The sequence below is a fragment of the Pomacea canaliculata genome, linkage group LG8 (assembly GCF_003073045.1).
Source record: "Pomacea canaliculata isolate SZHN2017 linkage group LG8, ASM307304v1, whole genome shotgun sequence".
Taxonomy (NCBI): domain Eukaryota; kingdom Metazoa; phylum Mollusca; class Gastropoda; order Architaenioglossa; family Ampullariidae; genus Pomacea; species Pomacea canaliculata.
This window is the reverse complement of record NC_037597.1, coordinates 17,993,522-18,009,504: the sequence shown is the minus strand read 5'-3', so window position 1 is coordinate 18,009,504 and position 15,983 is coordinate 17,993,522. Positions and strand designations below refer to the sequence as shown.

Here is a 15,983-nt window from a genome sequence, read left to right as displayed (position 1 = left end):
TAATACCAGAGTTCTCTTGCTGTATTTTCAGCTTTTCGCCTTGCTCTTTCTCGCTCAAGTGTTTGGTAGCACTGACCATGTTGTGAAGCTATTGGTTTGCATACAGATTATTTATTTCTAATTTTTTTTGTTGGGACAATTACAGTTCTATGGACATAAAAAGTGAACACTAACACCACTGAACAAACACAGAATTATTTCATGTCTTTTATCCAATTCAATCTCATGAACTGATAACAAGGTATATGCAGTTATACTTTATCTTGATATAATCAGAACAAATTTTTAGAGGCATGATTGGCAATATTAAAACATAACACTTTGGCAGCAGTCTGAACTCTAAAGTAATAGAACTGCTCAACCTTAACCTGAAATTTCAATAGCAAGAAAAAAATAATCTGTACTCTGCATTCTTGCTTATGAAAGAAAGCGCATGCCCTCGTGTAGTCCTGATCAGATAGCCAATTGTCTGTCAAAACCTATTCACTTCTGTTAACATTTCCATGTATCATAGTCACTCAAAACTGGAGCAGTCAACACGCACAGATGGCCACACATTTCAGACAGGGATAGGGGCAACATTGGTGGCTCATGGAGTGAAAATAAATGAAATATAATTCTATTCTGCCACAACATCCTGCATGCAGCATGGACAGTCAGATAATGTGACAAGACCATGTTCCAATTTAACATCAACACCAGCTCTTCATGCTTTCATCAATAATCACTGCACACTACCACTGATTCTGAACACGAATATTATACATCCAGAATTCCTGGATTCACCTGGGTAATGTTCCCATCCCCTGAAGCCAGCGAATGGTGCAATTGCAGAGAAGACAACAGTTGCAGGGAATGGGAGGGCAATAATTGTGGTAGCATCACCTCCCTCCCTTCATCTTTTGCTCTTTCTGAAAGGGTAACCTCTAAAATTCCATCACTATTTTTCTCTGCTTATACAATTTTGTTTTCATCTAGAGCCACTAGTACCATCTCATAACGGATAAAATAAACATGCAGCAAAATACACTAACCATAGTTCACCCATATAGCCCAAAGGAGTATTACTGCCAAATTTGGTCAAGATTGGAAAAACAGTGGATTTGCATAGGAATCACAGAAACACCAAATTTGCCACACTCTCAGATTCTAATTTCATGATCTAGGCTTACATTTTTTGACACTTGCTTTTTTCAGGCTTTTTGAAATGATTTCAAGCTGATGTTGTAGTTTCTGATTAATAACCTCTTGACTTTCCTTGATCGTTTTCTGTACAAGTCTAATATAAACAGGCAAACCATTAGTTCATTAAAAAAAAAATACAAGTCTTATACTAACAGGAAAGCTATCAGGTCACTGAATAAAAATACAAACTGCGTTGCCAAAAAAGTGCTTTGCATTTGGCAGAACATTTTTAGAAGTACTTGTCAAGACTGAAGTTCTTGTTAAAGCTGAAAATTACAATGCATAACTAAACCACCTAACATAGATCATTGTAAAATGCTTAAAATCTGTCTTTTCTCCTTAAAGTGAGGTTCACATCTGTAATCCACTGCTGAAATGTCTGGTAAGGAAAATACATTCCAACAAAGTAGCATAATTTTATAAAATGATTTAGATAGGCTTACTGTAGCTCACTGTATTTGGTATAAAGTATATCCAGCTCCTCTATGGTATGGAGCAACAGCTTAGTGTCGCTTGTTTCTTCCAAGCCTAGGTTGGCAAACATACGTATGGCCACCAACATCCACCATGCCAGTAGCAGGGCAACAATCAGCTCCCAGCACTTCATCACAGCCTTGGCATGAGTCTGTCTGCACTGGCCAGGGTCTGTACTGCCCACATAGCATGTTTCATGTCTTTGACATTGTCGACTCATTACTAAGACGTATTTTCATAAAAAAGATGTAAGTATAACAGCTTTTTATGGTTTATTATTTAAATGTTCTTATTAATCCCTGGGAAAAGCACACCATCTGGTGTATCCCTTCAAAAATATGCACATTTGAAATCTTTGTCCATAATTAGGCTTTGGTGTTGTTGCTTTTTTGTGGGGATAAGGACGGTATTCCTGAGTGATGAACATTTACTTTGTTACGTGGTTAAAGCATTGCTGTATTCAAATGAGCGGTTAACTGTATAAACGATCGATGTATATGGAAGAAAAAAATGTGCCACAAGAAAACGGATTGTTGAGTGCATTTTGCTAGTAACGAACATGCGACAGAAACTGCACAAAACAAGGTCATCGTCCCTACCCACTGCAACAGCACGAGCGACACGTCGACAGAATTAAGTCGATGTTTTAGCGTACAGGAGCGCGTTTGAGATTATTACGTATCCACATCTGAGCGTGGGTATGTCCGAAAGAGCGTGCTGAGAAGAGGACCGCCAGATCATCTAGTGCCAGAGGGTACAGCTGTAGATATCTATGTGTGTATATATATGCTCTCTACTAGTGCTTATGAAATATTTCGACCATATATATAGTCAGGCCACGATGTGCGGGGCCCTCACGCCACGAATGTGATACGGCTGACTACACTTCCATATGCCTAGTTACCATATCAATCAAAGGGCGGGCCCCTTGAAGCTCACTGCCCCTGTTAAGCACGGCCCTGTATATAGTACCAACTCCTGCCCATCGAACAAGGATCGAGAGATAACCAACCGACTGTATGGTAGGCGCGTTCAGAATCCGACGCGCGTCCTCCGACAGGTTCGATACCCGTGTGGCGCAGCATATATATTCTTTTTATATAATTATGGTTGAGGAAAACAAAGAAGGAGAGATAAACACCGTCCTTTAAAAAAGAAAAATGCCTACCATGGGAAAAATGTGTTCAACCTCACTCCCCAATCTCGGGAGATTTTCTTTTTCACTTTTACGCACAATAAAACACTGAAATAAACATTTGATGTTTGGAGTCTATATTTTATAGTACGCTAATAACAAAAAGAAGCTAGTTTGAACCATTTTTTTCCCTCCGACGTTTAGCGACGGCCGTCTTTAAATTGACTGCCAGATGTGAAAAATATCGAGACTGTTATTTTAAAAAAGCAATTAGATAGAATTTGTATGGAAAGGGTCGATTGTCTTACTCATAAATGGTTCTGTTGATTTTTTTCACTTCAAGATTTTGTGCCCAACGCCAAGTTTCAGTCGTTTCGAATGTGACAATTGATGTTCAGAGAAAATTGATTGAAGAAAAAATTTGACAATTTCCCAGCAAACACGCAAGATTCGGCCAAGCTTGGACCAAGCTAAAAAAAAAATTGACTCAAGCTTGGCAGATTCTTGCGCATTTGCTGGGTGGTTGCCACAACCACAAAACTGTACACGACATCACCATTCAGTTTAAATGTTATAAACTCAAAGGGACAAATTGAAAAGATAACTTATGAAAAAGTTCAGCAGTGGAAAATAGATGATTTGTTTTTAATTTTCACAGTAAGGAAGAAAAAAAAAAAAAAAACGATGTGTTTCGTTGCAGAAGTCCAAAGACCAGTGTCGTCATTAAACAAAAAATTAAAACATTCCCTAAATTGATAGCAAGCTGGCATGCCTACTGTTTACTATTAATAGTGTTAGGAAAGAACTAAAAATCATTGCATCATGACCTACAAATTTTCGAAAAAATATGGCCATTCACATAATGGACGCCAGCAGAAACTTCGATTTAAACCAAAAATTAGGGATGACACTTCACGATAATTACGAAAAATCTGTTACTAAAACGTTTAGATGCAGCTGTCTTTAACTTCGATTGTGAGCTAACTATAATTGAAAACAGATTATATAAATTAAGCTACTGAAAACAAAGACAACAATCGTTCTTACCGCCAAAGTCCGATTCTCAGATTCCGCAGAAAGCGTTAGATTTTGAATTTATATTACGTTAGATCCAGGGAGATAATTGGGTATTTAAATCGTGGGGGCTGTTGGTGACAGAAGAACGACATGTCACACTGCTGACTAGATGCGTACATCTGTCTCGGACCGGACTTTCCTTGCTTGTTCCTCAACATTTACATTATTATTATTATGGATAGCTTAATATAAATATGTCCACCCTTGCGAACAGGAGTTGTCACAGTGTCCAGGGATGCGATCTGAACTCAGGACCTCTCACTGCAGTGACCACTACACTATCGAGTGCCTCTAGTAGTTCGGGAAAAGTTGGCCACCTCTTAATAAAAATTCAACCATATCCCTATACCTACCTTCTTTGTATTTGACTCCCCACTCCCCCTCAACCCATGCCTCGACTTCCTTGTCAGTTTTAAGCCAGCTCATGTTGTAAACATCTAGCATTATCATCTTAAAAACCGTCACCATTCCAGTCATTCGTATGTTGACTGGCACCGGTCGTTCGGGGGTAGGGGGAGGGAGAAACATATGGATAGAAGCGGCAGATGACGAGGTCAGCCACTCACGCCTGTTTTAGGCGATATAGTGAGCAGGTCTTGCAGATGACCAGTCCAGTCTTTGACGTTCATAAATCATTTCTTTCTTTGGCCACCGTGGCATCGAACACCCTCCAATTTAAGGTACCTTGAATAACAGTCTTCGGCAAGGTTAGACTATTCCAAGTAAAGATTCCTGGTGTCCAGATTAACCAAGAGTGTGGCAACCGTACTTCATGCAAAGTCATTGGTTTTATGTTCTCTGTACGAGATCCGGAGCAGCCTTACCAGACATTTGCTCTCGAATGACTGTCTTCTTCTCTCTCAAGCAGAGTTCACATTTAAAATCTGTATAGAAGATCGGCAATACGAGGGATTTGTACAGACTGCGCTTTGTAGTAAATCTGAGGTTAGGGCTGTGCCAGACCCTGTCCAACCTAGTCATTGCCGCTGTTGCTGTTGCGATCCTGATGGAGATATCTGTCATAGAGCTGCCATAGCGTGGCTCCCAAGTACTTAGAGCTGCAAGCTAATTAGCTCTTCGTTTCATACTCCGTTCATCTAGATCTCAGCTTTGCCAGTGCAGTGACCATGACTGTTCTTATCAGGGCTAGTCTCCATTCTATACGCATTTGATCGGTCAGTCAGTCTGTTGGAAAGAGCTTGCTGTTCTTTGTTAGTGCCTGCTAACATATATGTCGTCTACAAAGCATAGGTTACAAACTTGGCCTTCCACTAATGTAAATGGAAGATTTATTGTCGTGGAGGGTTTTACACATGATGTTCTCTAAGATGTTGAACAGCACTCTTGGTGAAGGCCTAATGTCATATGAAAGTAAGCTCTTATCTGGTCATCCATCAGTATTGAATATTAAAGCATTATGTCGGCATCACTGAGAACACCAATTGCGGTGGTTTGTTAAATATTTGATGTAAAAAGTATAAAATAAAGCATAAAGAGCCAGCAGCGTTCTAGGATACTGCAGAAGCATATTAATATTTAATACTTTTAATTGACTAGTCCACTTACTCTTGCAATCATTGTTGCCTTATAGGAACAAAAATTATTGCTAAAGTTGCATCGCAGGGACAAGAAGCCATGTTTGTCAAAGATAAACACTCATGGTACCATGCGACTCTACTGCGCAGAGCAAGAGGTGGGGTTACTGGCATTTACATTAACCAAGCAGACTCAACTCGGGGGATTCGGACTTGAAGTTTGTATATGTCCTTTGTGAACTGCTTTTAATAAACTGGGTGATGTGGATATTTTCGTGTATATATATATTAAGTAAAGGTATGGCAGGTAAGGCTAGTGGTATCATGTGCAACTCAAGTAGTGAATTTGTTCCAAGGATCATTTACTCACAATAATTTCTTAAACATCTCCAGGTTCAAGAAAGGTGCCATCTTTGTGTTCCCTGGTGCGAAGGGAAATAAAATGAGCCTAATTCTTGACATGGTCACGGGCTTGCTTGACAGCAAATGTTATGATATTGCTAGCAGTTTTGCCAACTGTCCACCATGACCTTCATTCATAGCTTGTGATTTGTGAGAAGCATGCTATCTGTAAAAAAAAACACCCCAAAAAACAAGGTGCCTTAGGAGGACTGGCCTTGTTTGTATAATTTAAAACAAAAAATTCTACTTCCAATACAACCAGACTCAAAGCAAGCTGAACATCTTGTGCCATTCTAGTCAATCTATTGTAAGTCTGGCTGCCAAACTCTTCAAAGGTAATAACAAGATAGAAGGCCAACTCACTGACACTGTTTATTTACTGTACCCAACATGAAAAGATATCTGTGCAGCAGACCTGAAGACTGCAGAGGCATCCAGACATCACAGTTCTATAAAAACAGGAACAGAACACACAAAAAATAAATACTATTTAGCTGTTTTTTATTTTTACATTAACTTTTATCATAACCACTATTGTAGTTCTTACTTCTATTTATCTGTGCATTTACTGCTATCTATGTATTTACCGGTATTGATATATCTATTGCTATTTATATATTACTTCTATTTATACATTTACTGATATGTATATATTTTACTGCTATTTATAACTACTATTTATGTATTAACTACTATATATATGTTTATGACTATATTTTTATTGCTATTCATATGTTTACAGCTATTTCTCTATATGTTTGCTTCCATTAGATGATCTACCTAGTTCCCATTCCCCTTAATATCCTCTCCTCGACAAATGTTTCAGTTAGGAGTAAAAAATCACTAACAGGCAAGACCACACTGAGAATCAAACTCCTAAACACTGATCAAATAAAACACTCATAAAGCTCTAATAAACACATATCTTGCAGTGAAATACAAGTAGAACAAAAACATAGGGCTAGCACAGTCAGAAAAGAGAATGCAGCTTTGTGTGTCACAGAGAAGAGAGAAAATTGGTGTTTTGTGCTGAGCCAGCAACTAAGGCTATATCATGGCAAAGCAGTCAGCCCTGTAAGCAGATGTCAGCTAGAGAAAAGAGCAGGTGGGGAAGAACGCAATTACCTATCCTAAACAAACCTTGCAATTTAGGGGAAAGGTTTATCAAAATATTTTGACATCACTGACATCGACATCAGGAAGCAAGATGAGTCTCCAGAAAAAAATTTTCTTTTCTCTAGAGGAAGTCATGTTTGGTCGGTAGCATGCAGCTAAAGCAATTACAAATGAGCTGTCAACACCATAACTCATAGAGAGCGGTGTGTTAGAGGTCTCACTTATCTGTCAGCTTTCGTGTGAGGGTGTTGCCTACTGGTGGTCCCAAATGCAAAATAATAAACAAAAGAAATTTTGAAATATGTCTACTATGCACAGCAAATCTGGACAACATGGCAATTTGAGAAAATAGCCTATGCAAAAGCAAAAGACAGAAAAATAGGAAGGAGTAGCTGGCACCATGCAATGTTTATCTTCCCCTTACCTTGAAACTTTGACATCAACAGCATTTCATTATTTCTCTACACTGACACTGTGCACGAATATGGCAAACAAACAGAATGAACGTGGCTCAAAAGATGAAAATAAAATTATTGCTGAAAGAGTTAGTGGTAGCAGTCAGGCCAGGGTACCCAGAAAAGTTACTTATATATATAGTCTATATATACATATAAGAGAGAGCATAAGAGAATAAGAAAAGAGGAAAACTTTTTAGTCAAGCACTTACAGCACTGCGACACCTTTTCATTGAGGTTGCTTTGGTGAAGACAACATTCCTGAACACATGGAGATTTTTCAGAAGAAAAGAATGCGCCTGATAAAGAGAAGGACTTGCCCTCTTTGGCTTGTTCACTTAACTTGGAAATGAGCACCTGGTACAGACAAAATACAGGAGGCAGGTTATAACATGGTATGAAGTTTGAATGTAACAAGGTTCCACTTTATTAATAAAATCATAAAAATATGCCAATTGCTGAGTCTCTTCCAAAAATTTCTCAACAGCAAAATTTCTGTAAAGGATTATGTCAATAAGTTTGTCAGCCTGCTTATCATTACCTAAAAATCAACCACACTGCTCCCTGTATCCAATTATGAAATATGTTATCTACATTCCTTCCAGATTTCTACATTTTTCCTTCTGATTTTTTAATTTTAATCTTGCTTGGTTGCTTAAAAAATAATCAGACACCAAATTCTTTCTTTTATCTTGGCCCTGAAGTCTATAACAATCTATATATTTGTCCCACATGCACAGATTGCAGACTGCTTCTAGAAGTATTTAAAGATCTTTCTTTCTCAATCTTTATACCAGCCACCATCAGTGAGAGTTATACATATCATAAATACTTTTTGGAAGTGCAGTGTTTAGAAATGAGGAGAGAGGTATGAGTTAAGAAGAATAATGGGTGCAATATTTCAGAACATTATTTGTACAGATAAACTAGAGAAAATGAACAATGTCAGAATCTTAAAGCCACTTTACCCTGGGTTTCAGGTCTTCACCCCACATGTATCCAAGAGCCATACTCAGTGTTGTGTGTCCCCACACCAGCTCCACTGTGACAAAGACAGTACTGTGAGAACAGACTCACTACCCTGTACAGTATGATGCTTTTACAATTCATAAAGTAACAGTGTCTATTTACCTTTATGATATCAAGCTTCACAGGGTATTATTGCTAATAAACAAGATCACTTTTTAAGGCGTAAATATTCATTGGTATAAACTTAAAATAAAGGATATTATTCTGAAGTGGAATGTTAGCACATAGGTCTCAGTGAAGTCAACCTGTAGCTGAAAGGATCATAAATACAGTAACCAAAGGAGGAGATTTTTCTCAACCTTGGCGAATGGAAAAATAAAGTCATGCTTATGTTAACCCAAAATTTGCCTCAACACCACTGGTAAGATGTTAGCTGAAGAGCAGGCTTTTGTCTCTGACTGGATAGGTGGTCAACTGAACAGATCTTTAACAGCTACATCCTGAGAGAAAAACTGGAGGGATCTCTACCATAACTTCATCATCTTTAACACATTTCACAAAACCTGAGAGGATATGGCATATGATGCAAAAATTTGATATTGAAAAGGGCTGCAGGTAAGTAACTAAAATGCTATACAAGAGCCCAATAAGAACAGCCCTACTTAACAATCTACTGGAAGACTTCCTTTAGACAACAATGGGCATTCTTTAGTTCCCCATCACCTGTGCTGTTCAACATCTTAGACAACAAAATAAGAAACTCTTTACAACCACCACCTTGCCATCAGCTGGAGACCCCTATATAACCTGTGCTATGTGGACAAAAATAACCTGATGGCAGGCAGCAACAGTCAATTGCATGACCTCACAAACAGGATGGCAGACAGCACAAGTGCTTAACTCATTAAATATGAATGTTTCGATGCAATACATTAAGGTTAAAAGGTGAAGGTGATAGTCTCACAGCACAGGATCGTCAAACCAGTCAACTTCTAAGTGATTCCCCATATTTAGGACACGCCATATGAAGTCTTTTCTCCTATCTCCTTTCTGTATTCTCTCATAAAATCGGGTACACATCAAGGAGGTAGCTGTCTTCAGTAAAGCTGGAACTGACGATCTTCTGCTTGAATATCAACCACTCTCTCCACAAGATTATGATACAGTTTCTGAAGAAAATAGTATTTTAATGCTTCAGTGGCATATGTGCTGTGTACTTACACTCTCTTCCTTCATTTGACTCCAACACTTTAAGGGCCAGTGCACCTGCAAGTCTACTGTCCAAACCTTTAAGTAGCTTAGAATCTGCAAGGCAGAGTTTTTATTTAAGTTCACAAGTTCTCTAATGTTACTGATCTCATAACAGACAAGAGCATTTAGAGAGCTTTCACTAGTAGCATCTGGTCTATACTATGTTCCACTACACCAAAAAAACAAAACAAAAACACCTAAAAAAGATTTATATCCTATGCCTAAATACTTCTCTACTGTTCATAGTTGCACTGTATGATGTGTTAGACTCATGAAGACTGCCCTTCAGATAATTTTTTTTGTAAAAATTAATGCATATAGCAGAGTGACACATTATTTCTTTGATTTTTTTTTTCAAATCATGATGTAGATACAGGAAATGTAGATGACATTACCTATGCATCCAGATGAATCAAAAAAACACATGCACACACACTCACATTATTTATTTCAAATGACTCATTTAAGAGGATGAATGAGAAAAAGCGAAGCAAAACAATTCCTATGTTGAAAAATGTCAACTCCATATCATCTTCCAAAATATCTAGCACTAAAGGCTGTTACCTAAAAAATGGGAAGTAAAAGACGTGTTGAGTCCTTGGGTGGCATTATCTGTGGTGTAAATACAGTCAGCACAGGTCTTGGCAAAAAGTGTCTTCATCAAGTGCTCACCTGAGCCTTAATAAACATCACAAATAATACAATAAAAAGAGAAAGATTTCAGGGATTAGTTTTGTTGACATCATGATGATCATACATGCTTGTTACCTAGTGCACACACTACAGCTAAATCAACTTTGACTAAATAAAATTATTGAACAAGATGCTGTCAACAGTAGTTATTTCTATTCTTAAAGGTAACCTACTGATCATCTGAGCCATTAAACTGATGAACTCTTCAAGGCTTTTATCACTACTTACACCTTCATGGCCCAAAGTAATACTGCTAATTTTCTTGATGTGATCACTGTTACTACAGCGTGTATATTTACCAGATGTTATAACTGCAACACCTGGGTACCCATTCTCTGGATTTTGTGCCCAGCAGCCAGCACCATACATAGCAGCCTGCACAATATTTAAAGCATCATTTAAAAATAAAAGACAGACATCAAGCATGGGCTTTGAACCTGATAAAATGAAAAGCAAAGAGTAAAAGAATTCCAAAGGCTACCATCCTTCAAGGCAGAGAACTAAGTGGTTCATCATTTTTGGGGTATGGCATATGATAAGGCACATTCCTATCTTTCTACGGCCTTTACTTTTCCCGATAAATCAGGTACCCATTGCTTATAAAGGTGGACAAGTGGGTTTTCCAGCCACTATCTCAAATTTGCCTAGAACCAGCAAACAGTTATGCCAATGATGGAGTGCACTACCATCAACAGGTAATCTCACTAACTGAACTATTCATATGCACAGGTTAGTAGAGTTGTCTCTGCAAGTTGGTCAAAAATAATGTCAAGCACAAGAAAAAAAATGAGCAACATTTTAGCCTTATTTAACCTTTATGATCTTCCAAAAAGTATACACAGCTGATCAAACCTAAAGTTATCCTAATTTGATTTTGTGCAGCCAATCACCTCATGTCAGCATTAGTATGCAAAAGTAAATCACAAAACTCACAGGACCAAGCCGCCCTGGGTGTTTGAGCCATATGCCACCACTGGACACTGCTGCTGCCAGATTCCCCTGACTGTCCAAACATATGGCCCCTACTGTGTCATGGGGTGAGGCTGTGTTGTGTTGAGCACCATTATTTTTCTTAGATATATGCTTTTGCAGATTCTCAGATTCAAGACTTGTCCCATCATTCTGAGCTGACAAGAATATGTCATCCTATGCAATCAAAAATCAAAATTCAATTTTTTCTTAATTATGAAACTGCCTTTGATATCCAAAACAAACAGGGGAGAATAACTATCCCACAGCAAAAGAATTATTATAGCCAACATTTCGTTTACATTTCATTGCACTTAGGTACAAGTTTACAAGTGTCTGCCCAAAATGGTTTTGTAGTATGCATAAAAAACACTGTTTTAAAACAAGACCTGTTTAAAAGTATACCATGCATGCATCAGCAAGCACATACATGAAGAGTTTGTCAGAAGCTGAAAAAAAGATATTAAATGAAGTAGAAGAAATGAGTCAGAAAAATTACATCACCTCAACCTCATGCACATAAATAACTTTTAAATTAGAGGTGAATACCAAGTTTATTATCCCAGGAAACACAACAATATGCTTATGTTAAAATAAACGTCAATACACCAACCAGAGCTGCTTTCTTCTTTGGAGTTGAATCAGTGGCAGTCTCAATTCTGCGCTTGTATTTCTTATACTGACGCTTCGACTTCTCTGAAATTAAAAAAATTCTTATAGAGACGCCTGCAATATTTAAGTTAGTTTTTAGTTTATTCCTTGTTACTCCTCTCGAGGAGCACAGTGCTGCACAATATTTAATGTACCAATGAAATATAGATCATCACTGAAGAAGGCTTTGTAGCATGGTGGTTAGTGGACTCATCTTCAGCCCAACTAATTAGGGAAGGCAAAAGGCAGAAGGATTGGGCTCAGCTCTGCTTTCCACATGCCACGACATGATAAACCCTTATAGTTCACTATCCCTATGGTAGCATTACCTTAGTTTTTCACTCCATATCTATGCACTTTTTTTTTTAAGGCCAACCCATGACTACATAAAAATCCACCCTCTCCTAAACCTAGATATTTATGCAACTGACATGATGAACACATGGTGGGATACTGACTGGCTTGCTCAACAATGTTGTAAAATTTCCGTAAATGAGACATAATTTATCTATTAATATACAGAAGCTCTAATTAATGGAAACTTATTTTTGTGAGGTCAGCAATTAAGTTTACTTTTAAACTAACATCAACCCTTACAATATCTCCAGACTGTATGTCAAAATATCTACTTTACCTGACAGGACACATGCAATAATCAAATAGCAAGTAAGCATAAGAAATGTATACCAATGCTGGGTGGCCAAGAACATCTTTTTATCTTTTAATAAATTTCAAATCAGAAATACTGTATCAGCTCATGTCATGTGCCCAGCAAATAAGCAGATTACCTGTAATAAGTTGATTGTCTTCATCTACTTTAATTCCGTGTTGCTTAGCCCAGATTCTGGCTCCTTCTCCCACAAGCACACTAAAAAAAGGGGGAAATATTCTTCTCCATGTTTTTTTCTATCATTAAAACTGTAAAAATCACAGACTTGAATATATTTTCACATACAGCTGCAGGATACCACAAGTACTTTTAAAAAAATTTCAGGGCAGAAAATCATTACCAACCCACAAAATTTGGTAAAAATTATTTATTTTTTATAGTAATAAGTAATCAGTGAAAATTTATATGGCACAATGCCTAAGCCAAAGACAAACGCACTGGGCTGAACAAGCTCCACGAAATAGTCACAAAGATGAAGAATGATGAACAATGCAAAGACACACTGCAATTCGGCAGTAAAAGTGATCATGTGGTAAGAAAAGAGTATTAAAAATATATAAAAATCATATTTTAAGACACTTTTCTTTTAAAGACTGTTTTGTAAAAGTCTTCTTAAATGTTAGACATACCTTGGAGGAATCCTACCATGAGATAAAGAATTGTCTTTCTGCATGTCAATCAATTTGCCAGCCAGCTGCACAGGGTTCAGGACTCCAGACACACATCCCACTGCACCAAAGAGGCAAGTGGATCCATCCATGACACTAGCATCACATTCAATACTCCCAGTCAAGGTCAGGTTGGATCCTCTGCCTGCATTGGTGCATTCTGCATCCTACCAATATCATACACAGAAGAGCAAAGTCTCACATTAAACACAAATGTTCAGATGATTTCTCAAACCATACTCAGCTGCAAAGCTGCATACCAACTTATATTATTTCAAAGAATTTTTTGTAATGTTTCAGCGCTTTCAAAGTGCTGAAAGCTGATATTTTACATCATACACCATAAGAAATGTGGCTAGGAATAACTTACACCAATCATTTCAACACCCATGTGCTTTGGTGCCTGACTCTACAGAACGTTACTGAAGGTACGGCAGTGAGAGAGATCAGTTGGACAATGCCACCATGAAAGCTGGCTCTGAGGGTTCGAACACTTCACTCTTCTATAACTGCTCATCATGTGGATTATCTTTACTTTTTACCAAGATATAATGTCCAAGAAAATTGAACTGCTTTAAAAATGTCAAATAAACACAACATAATTTTCTGTAATTAATAATCAATCTTTTTTTTTAAATATAACATTTTATGATGCTGAACTTTTCTTTTTTAACTTCTATATCAGTCCCTTCTGCCCAAGTGCTTATTTACTGACCTTGTATGACTAACTAGAAGTCAATGAAAAACATGGTGGGGCAGTGGGAAACTAGGCAAGGAACTGGCTGATTGTTCTGGTGTATGTACCAATCTCATGTTACTAAGGTGTGAAAGGAAAGGAACAAAGGTAAATTTCTCTGGCATACTCACTTCCAAGATCACTGTAGCTTTAATAGCTGCAGCAAATGCACTGTAACCTTTCTTTAGAAGTGACATCGCCTGGAGACCAAAATACCAAAACAGCAACATGTTTTCCTTGGCAGAAAAAGAGAAGTTTAATACGGAATAAAAAAAACACTGCTAATGCTATGATTTACAAATTTTGAAAATTGTACACAATTGCAAAGTAAAGAAAAACAGAAGATCCAGTCACCATTCTTATAACTACTCAATTACTACAAATTTACAATACAGTTCCTTGGTTGTGTGTGCATTGTATTGTGGCTATTGTCCCACAAACATACACTAATATCCATAGATAAAAAGATTAAGCATACACCTGATATTTCTTCCCCAATCCCTCTCTAAGACACACCCACCTAGGCTCTCCTACAAACCCCTGATCCATATTTACATAATACCCTCACTGACCCACACCCACAAACATATACTTTTTTTTTTATTGTTCTAATTGAGCATGACTTAAAAATAAACTTGCACAACCTGTAAGCAAGCTTTCTTGCAAGCAGCCTTATATTCACATTCCTTCTCAGCACTATGATATCCAGCCCCTGCAGACAGTGTTTTGTGTAAACATATACAAGCAAATCAGAAAAATGACACCATTTAAACAACTAAAAGATTATCAAAAACTTTACTGCTAAATTTGTGTCTGTTTCATTACACAGTACTTTTTTTTTATCCCCTTCTTCGTCTCCACACAAACACTACTACTGGAGTTACTGATACACACTTTCAACATGCTGAACAGAGTTGTGACGCTACACTATGCATAACTAAATTTTAAACCTTCACAGTTTTCATACTTGTATGTGTGTATTTTGACGTCTCACGATTCTCTTTGTTTGACATACCTGCATGTACAGCTACAAAAAGCCTGTTGCAGCTTCCTTCTTTTTCAGCCATCATGGGAAGAAGCTTTTCCAAACATTAGCTATTCAAATCAGACAACTTTGCTGGTCCTAATGTCGAATGCCTACAAAAAACAAGGGGACAATATTCGCTGAAGCTTAGTTGCCCTTAGTAGCCCTTGTCATCTCACACACCGTTAACAAATTTAAATAACAAGAATTTGCACATTGCCATGAAACAGTTTGTATTTTAAGTGAAATATGGCAGAATATTATAAAGTATAAAATCTACTAAAATTGAAACAGAGTATTTAATTTTCATTGTTTTAATTTTTTTGGCACTAACTTGAAATATGGCCGGCATCAGAAACATGTAAGTTGCAATCAAGACTTCCATCGTAAAGCTCATCCATACATGAAATATTACACTGTCTGGGACACAATACAAAATTCAGACTACACGTGTATGATAATAATATGTGCTCAACAATAAAGCTAGCTGATCTTTAATTTCTAGCGTCTCATCTCATCTTTCCTCTAACTGTAAATATTTTGTTATATATAAATAAACTGTATACGTTCTGATCTGCAGGATTCAGAGGTATTGAAAAACAATAAGAGGCATGTTATAATTATTATAAAGCTGTCAAGTAATTTGCTAAAATATTTTTCTTTGACATATATAATTGCTTCCTCTATAACTCCCTCTACCGCCATTAACCCGTACATAATCTCATTTTTATGAAGTGGCATTCCCGTGTTTTCATGAAGCGTTTGTTATTTATGTGCACGTGTGAAAAGTACGTACGAACTGTGTTTTAAAGTGCTTAGACTTATACACTTTTTATGTCTAAAATACATGATATATTCAGTTTATGGATCTTATTATAAATCTAATTATAACAAATCCTAATAATAAACGATTAAAATTTTAAAATATTGTGGCCATGTCTAACTATGATTTTGTCATTTTTTTTCCTTTTCA

At 37.2% G+C, this 15,983-nt stretch overlaps 1 protein-coding gene across 3 annotated transcripts; it reads right to left on the bottom strand.

The window, feature by feature from the left end:
* Positions 1-1,650: 1,650 nt before the first annotated feature.
* On the bottom strand, positions 1,651-15,142 carry LOC112570141 (threonine aspartase 1-like). Of its 3 annotated transcripts, XR_003100591.1 has the most exons (14): positions 15,002-15,142; positions 14,631-14,698; positions 14,118-14,186; positions 13,212-13,417; positions 12,701-12,780; positions 11,875-11,957; positions 11,226-11,438; positions 10,592-10,667; positions 10,164-10,277; positions 9,570-9,653; positions 8,348-8,421; positions 7,592-7,736; positions 6,172-6,257; positions 1,814-1,835 (listed from the first exon to the last, which is right to left on the bottom strand). XR_003100591.1 is itself a non-coding variant. In XM_025248421.1 (13 exons), the coding sequence occupies exons 1-13, from the start codon at positions 15,054-15,056 to the stop codon at positions 1,792-1,794; spliced, it is 1,311 nt and encodes a 436-aa protein (XP_025104206.1). In that variant the 5' UTR covers positions 15,057-15,142; the 3' UTR covers positions 1,651-1,791. The 3 variants fall into 3 exon arrangements, 2 of the variants coding, with proteins under 2 accessions (XP_025104206.1, XP_025104207.1); XM_025248421.1 differs by lacking the exon at positions 6,172-6,257 and having other exon boundaries at positions 1,651-1,835; XM_025248422.1 differs by lacking the exon at positions 1,814-1,835 and having other exon boundaries at positions 6,167-6,257.
* Between the last annotated feature and the right edge of the window lie 841 nt (positions 15,143-15,983).